Source organism: Austrofundulus limnaeus, unplaced genomic scaffold (genome assembly GCF_001266775.1).
Source record: "Austrofundulus limnaeus strain Quisiro unplaced genomic scaffold, Austrofundulus_limnaeus-1.0 Scaffold129, whole genome shotgun sequence".
In the NCBI taxonomy this organism is placed as follows: Eukaryota; Metazoa; Chordata; class Actinopteri; order Cyprinodontiformes; family Rivulidae; genus Austrofundulus; species Austrofundulus limnaeus.
This window is the reverse complement of record NW_013952531.1, coordinates 1,498,646-1,505,781: the sequence shown is the minus strand read 5'-3', so window position 1 is coordinate 1,505,781 and position 7,136 is coordinate 1,498,646. Positions and strand designations below refer to the sequence as shown.

Genomic DNA, 7,136 nt, shown 5'->3' with positions numbered 1-7,136 from the left:
AATTTAGAAAATAATGTATTCGATGGGTGACAGTAATGTTTTATGGTGATAATTCTGACGGCTCTTTTCTGTAAAATAAAAATAGCATTTGTGATTGTTTTGCACGGTTTATTTAATATGAGTAGTTAAAAAGAAGTGCAAAAAAGAAGTTTGTGTATAATTTATTCTAAAGTTTTAAACGTCCTTTGAATGTATTTTCTAACAGACTTTCCTGAAGATGTGGCTCACTACAGACACTGTGGAGTTTCACACTCGGTGAATTGTTTTCACACCCTCAGCTGTAAAAAGTATTTGCCGCTGTGCACTGCAGGTGTTTCTTTCCTAAAAGGGCATCCATGAGGAAACTTTAAAACCTGTAATGGGATGAATATTATACCATGACAAGCCGAAGCTTTTCTCATATGACTGAAAGTCCTCTGCTAACACGGCAAAGCAGCACAGAAATATCATCTAAATGCACCAGAGTCTCTTTTTAAACGTCTTGAAAGGAGGGAACGGGGCGCACGGTGAATAATTACCTGAGGTTATTATGCTGTCAGATTCACTTGTTCTCAGCTGTGGTTCCTAAATCAACAATATCACTGTGGTCAATCAGCCTGTGTTTCACTTTCAAAAGGAATACTCATTGAAGCGGTACTTAACCAGCAGTGAGCACCCAGCAGTGCTGAGTGGCTGTCTGTGCGCCCATCTGGTGCCATTATCCTTGGACCGAACGGCTCGGCGCTTCAGTGTCATTCCAACTGCACCATTAGCAACCTGGGATCTGACGGTGGCCTTTTCTGCTCGTGACTCACGCCACGAAACGATCTCGTGCAGGTTACAGTGACAGGAACACAGAAAGCAAGCTCTGAAGAGGCCCCTTTGTGCTCGGACGTCGCTGCAGATTACCGGCGGCTTCGCTTACACCTGAGGAGCGAGGGGTGAACCAACAGCCCGTAACAAAGAGGAAATACCTGTGTGGATTGTTCCGTCAGCTCAGGATGTTGTTCTGTTATTGAACAGCAAGAGTTTTAATCAGCTTTGTCCCCTTCCCTTTCCCTGATTTCCTCTCCTTGCTTTAACCTCAAATTGTCCCTGTTGTCTTTTTATTTATTTCATCTCTTTCTCCCCTCATTCCTTCTCTTCTTCTCCCACTGGTGCGTGATAGGCAGCGTTAGCTGGTGGGTGTTGGGCGGCCTGATTACTGTGAACTGTCCACAGCTGCAGCAGCCTAATGAGGAAAACACTCCCATCAGCGAGTAATTGCTGTTTAGGAAGCTGGTTGGCACGAGCGTTTCAGTCGTTCAGACCAGCTACAGAGCAGATCACAACCGCCTGACAAGTCGTCGTTATCGCAGCATGGATCACTCTGTCGATTCCAGCTTTTTCTTTTTTGTCACCAGCTCCTCACATGTCATATTCCTCCCGTCAGACGGTACGATATCGGAGCTAATTTTCGAGCTGATTAATTGAGAGTGTGTTGTGAAGGAGAAGCAGGGAGGAACAAAGAGTAGTAAGAAAAGCTGGAAGGAATGAAGGGGGAGATGTATTCAGAATGAGCTTAAGAAAAGGACAGTAAACAGAAAAAAACAGGCATTGATGTGAATGAATTAGAGGATGCAAAGACAACAAAAAGCAGATTAAGGCAGAAGAGATATTAAAGGATAAAGCTGGCAGGATTTTATGTTTGTCTTATTGTTAAGAAAAGCCAGGAAGAGACCAAACCCAGAAATGACTCAGTTTCTGTCTGTGGCATTCAGCTCTTTCTTTTTAAAAACAGCTACTAAAGAGCACTCTTGTTGGTTTTTTATATCAAATATCACACAAACAAGAGTCAACTGTGGATTTTCTTGGTATTGTATTCTAAAAAGTGTTATTATGCATCAATAAATATGCCTTTAAATCTTATTTTGTTGAAGAAACGGAGCATTGTGACTCATTACTTTGATCTGAAAAGTGTTTGAACAACAAATAATACTCTCTTTTTGAAAAATGTTTGAAGTAAAATACAAAAATACTGACATTTTATATTGTATTAATAAAAATGAGTAGTTTTGTAAAAGTGGATGCAGTGAAATAAAATGATAAAGTTGAAGGTGTTGGGCAAAATCTTATCGTGTGCAATTCATTGTTAAAAAATGCCAACATTTGAAATTTTGCAATTAGTGCCACTGATGATATAGTTTAGTGTGCATGTGAGTCCATGTCATATTGAATTACTGATACGCTACAACTACACATCGTGGAAACAGTGGGTTTCAATTCACAGCGTACTGTTTTAAGCTAAATGTCACAATTCTAGTAAATCATAATAGATTTTGTTGCCAATGTCACCCAACCCCTTCGTCAGCTTAAACTAAATTACTTGCCGAAAGTTTCGATAAAAATCTGTTTGGTGGGCCATGAGTTATTTTGCTAACAGACAAACAGGATATCTGTAAAAATACCGCACCAAGTATCAGTATATATGAAGTTGTTTTGATTTACAGCTGTTTTGTGGGGATTTTTTTAGGTTAATTGTCCGTGGCAGCCATCTTGTATTGTGTTGATTCCAAAAAGCAAACAGCCTAAGATGTTTGGTAGATTATGTCTTTGTTGTAACGATGTTTCTTGGCAATAAATCTCACACTGTTGTAAAGCTTGTTTATTTTCCTTTTTAGATGGTGCCACATTTGTAAGGAACATGCATTTGTGGGATGAGCAGTAGAGCTGAGTATGTGGGTCAGTTTATTTAGCTGTTGCCACTGACACTTCTGGTCCCCCCAGGTGCTGCCACTCAGGTGCCCAATATGAGATTTATTGTAGCAACAAAAAATAATCTACCGTATTTTTCGGGCTATAAGCCACACCGGACTATAAACCGCACCCCCAACATAAAAAAAAACAGTACACCCAAATTTTCCATCAAAAAAGTGAATTCAACATCAAAACATAAAAATCAAACTTTTAGGAATTAAAGTTCGGAGGAATACGGTTCATTTAACTGACCTTATTTTGGTAGTTTTCTTTAACAGTTTCTGGTCCAACAAAACGTCTCATTCATCGTCCTCCGGCGCACTGAAACCATCGAAGTCCTCCTCTTCAGTGTCGGAGTTAAACAAGCTGAGAAAAGCTGCGTCACACAGCGGTATCTGTTGTCCTCCCGGGGTAATGCTGGCTCTGAAGCTGTGGTGGGAAAGCCCTCCCGCTCCAGCATACGTCACTGCATGGGATTCCTTCCCCGGGGAGTGCAATGAGGGAAAAAAAAGTCAGCGGCTCTTCACTCGACGTTTATCCACAAACTGGTCCTGGATTAAGCTCCAAAGTTTTTATCAGTCAGATTCCACCGTGAAAAATGTCTGTTTTATCCCCTTTTATGAGTTTTTGGCCATTGACTATCTTTAAATCTCTGCTTCCTGGTCAACAGTCGGCTCTGGAAGCGATCGCTTTTTTCTTTCTTTCCTTCTTTTTTTGAAGCGAGTGGTTGAAGCAAATGGAGCATAAGAGCCCCCTGGTGGCTGAAGAAAAAAATCCATGTATAAGCCGCACCGGACTATAAGCCGCATGGTTCAAAGTTCAGGAAAAAAGTCGCGGGCTTATAGTCCAAAAAATACGGTACTAAACACAAATTTACTTACTTTCTGTGCCAAGTGTAGTGAATTACTTTCTGTTTCATTAAGGCTTGTCCAGTAGTTCTTGGGATATTTTGCTAACAAACAGAAACATTGTAGGAATATTTGGTGTTCGTTAACTGAAAATCGAAACAAAACCACATAAATGTTGAATAGGTTAAAATGTGAAGGGAATCGACCATACAACCCCAGTACTGGATTCTGAGCAGAGCTTTATTGCTCACGGCAGCAAACGAGCAACGCTTCCAAGCAAACCGGAGGTTCCGGCTCATACACACGTCTCTTCAGTGCCTGGTACGCCCACTGCAGGCCTATGGCTGGATCGCAGGCAACTCGAACAGAACATATCTTTCCTAATGAATTTATAACAGTATTTCTATGTGTTGTCATGATGTTTTTGGGCATGTACCTAAAACTATTTTAATCAGGACATTACAATGGTCTAATAAATTATAAAAGTCAAGCCTTAAAAAAGAAACTAAGACAAATGGTGTGCTGCTTTAAATCAGTATCTAATAAATTCCTTCAACATCATGCCCTACTTTTCACCTTTGCTGGCAGGTGGATAAAGAAGGTTAAACTGAGAAAAATCACAAACGGGCAACAAAACCTTAGATTTAAAGCAGAGACGGGCAATGGAAACAAATAAAAGATTATCTGCCGTGTGTTATTAAAAGTCAGAGAGCAGGTCTCCGGGAGCCACGAGGTGAAAAATCAGCAATAAAAGATGTTGAAACCTTTCCTTCTTTCCTTCGCAGAACCCTCCAGACTGCAGCAAGGCCAGGAAGCTGGTGTGTAACATCAATAAGGGCTGCGGTTACGGATGCCAGCTCCACCACGTCGTCTACTGCTTCATGATCGCGTACGGCACGCAGCGCACGCTCATCCTGGAGTCCCACAACTGGCGCTACGCCCCCGGCGGCTGGGAGACCGTCTTCCTGCCCGTCAGTAACACGTGCAACGACCGGTCCGGGGCTTCCACGGGACACTGGTCAGGTGGGTACAGAATGAGATGCAGTCATTTCCTGTCAGGGCGTGTGATGTTTTAATGAATTATCAAACTTCCTTCACCGTTTCTGGACTATCCCAGCTAAAAACCTCCATCTGCCAGGCCTCTCATTTGTGCTTCTGCAGCAAGAAACAAAGTTTGAGTCTCTCTGCTGAGCTCATCTGCAATTTCCATCCAAGCACTTTAGCTGCCAGCAGCAGGATACGTTACTTTTCAGACATTTCGCTGCCAAAACTCTCTTCTGACTAAACATACCACTCACACTGTGTCTTGTTTTGCTTTTAGTCTTTGACGTACGGTTTTGATTTATCACTTCCTGTAAATACAGCATAAATTTCAGCTCAGATTTAGCAGACATAAATTTCTCTAACTATAGCAGATTTATAAAGTGGTGATTCCACTAGTGTTGTACTGTTGCAGTCTTTTATTAGAAGCATAGACTGACTGAGAGATCTTATATGTTCACATAAATGTTTTTGACTTAAATATTAAATGTCGCGTCCAAATTAAGTTACATTTCTGTTTGATTTCATATAAAATCTAAACCTGTCACTAATGGATGTGTGGTATTAACATGGCAAGAAACTGAACGCATTTGATAGAGTGTCTTTCAAAGAAAATATGAATATCAATGTGGATTCTGAGGATGTAATGTTACCAAACTGAATGTCTTGGTTAATATTTCTCATTCACACCAGAGCCTGAAGCAGCACATCTACATTACCCCCTTTATTTTTGTATTTGCAAAAAGGTTGTTTGTGTGTAGTGGAGATTATACGCTTGGGGAAACTTGTATCGTTTATATTATTTACACAGTTGCAGGTCTTAAAATTAGACAAACTGAGCTAAACTGAACAATTTCTACAAGGAAGATGTTGAGATTCATTATTTTGTTGTGACGTAAAAAAGTGGTGTTTGTGCGCAGACACAACAAATTCTTATCTGATAAACTGTACAAATGACACAATGCATATTTCAGGTCTTTCTAATTTAATTTAGTTACCACCAATGTTTCTACACTGTTGATATACTACTAAATACATATTTAAATAAATAAATTAGTTAATATGGATATTAGCTATTTGCATTTTCATTGTAACACTTATAACTTTTCCCTTCCATCCTCACACATTAATGTACAGTATTCTCAGTCAGTGTCCATTAATTAATTAAGGAAACTGTTTTAACAATCTAAATTATTCAGGGAAGAAAAATTTGTTCTCAAAATTGCCTCTCCGTTCAAGGCAACTTCAGTTTCACAGTTTTTGCTGTGAGTTTTGACAATGCAGTGGTTAAACACACGATATATTAAGGGGCGGAGCCAGAGGGGTGGTCGGAGAGACATGTGCCACCCCTGGCACCTGATTGGCCAACATGTTAGCTTAAATTGGGACTAGCAATAAGCATTTTTTTTTTATCGTTCTTCATTACGATCACACAAAATTCCAGCTCAATATTTCTTAAAACATCTGATTTAGAACCAATTGAAATCTTAAATTTAACCGCCCAACGTGAACATAACCACCGTGCTTCACAGCTTTTACTATTTTAATGAAAAAAAAAATTGTGATCAGAAATGACTTCTTTATTTTCTGCAAACTGACCTTATTTAGTATCACAAGTGCCTTCAAGCGTTTCAGCCTATTTAAAGTTTGGTATTGTTGCGTACTCCACACTGAACATGGAGCAGAGAAAGCAAAGCCTAGATCTGTCTGCGGAGCTCAGATTATAGATATCAGGTTGAAGCTTAAGGCTACAAAATGATGTCCAAGCAGGTTCATGTTACTCTGACCACAGCTGCCAATTATATTAAAAAATATAAGGTTCATGGAACTGTTGCCAATCTACCAGGATGTGGCCGCAAGAAGAAATGCAACCCAAGGTTTATCTGATACATAGTGTGGATGGTAGAAAAAGAGCCAAAATAACCCATTAAAAACCATTCAAACTGAACCCAAACGTTAGGTTAGGTGACCATCTGTCGCATTTTAAATAGGCTTCATAAAGAAAAACTAAGGAGGGCCCCAATATGGACCTAAAACAAAAGACTGGAATTCACAAAATGCCTGAAGTTTTTGAGAAGTTTCTGGAACTGATGATGGAGCTGTTTGGTCAGTCACATCATTTGGTTGATTATTGAGGAAGGTAACAAGTTTTATTTGAGTCAGAATGTGTTTCCTGATGTTCTTTAGCCCAACAAGCTCCTAAGAACTGGGTTTTGTTTAGATCCAAGAACGGACTCTAACATGCCCATACCTTAGCCAAAAAGTTGTTTACCTGCCTCATTTAATACAATATTTTTACTTAAGAACAGCGTATTTTAACTTCAGACTAACATTTAATTGTAAATCAGGGCTATTCAACTAAATAGCTCAAAGCCAACAGCTCAGGACATTAGGGAAGGTGTAGCCCGATAATGGTAGGAGAAACACTGCATTATGTAAAAGAACACTTATTAAGTGCCAGGAGGACTGCGACCAGTTATACATCGGGGAAACAAAGCAGCCACTGTTCAAAAGAATGTCCCAACACAGACG

The 7,136-nt window shown here is 39.9% G+C and overlaps 1 protein-coding gene across 1 annotated transcript in view; it reads left to right on the top strand.

Annotated features, from left to right (window-relative positions):
• Nucleotides 1-7,136, top strand: part of fut8b (fucosyltransferase 8b (alpha (1,6) fucosyltransferase)) — a 68,043-nt gene that overhangs the window by 37,830 nt on the left and 23,077 nt on the right. Inside the window, exon 6 of the mRNA XM_014015487.1 lies at nucleotides 4,349-4,586. Within this exon, the coding sequence (XP_013870941.1) occupies nucleotides 4,349-4,586 (238 nt within the window). The remainder of the gene's footprint in view (nucleotides 1-4,348; nucleotides 4,587-7,136) is intronic.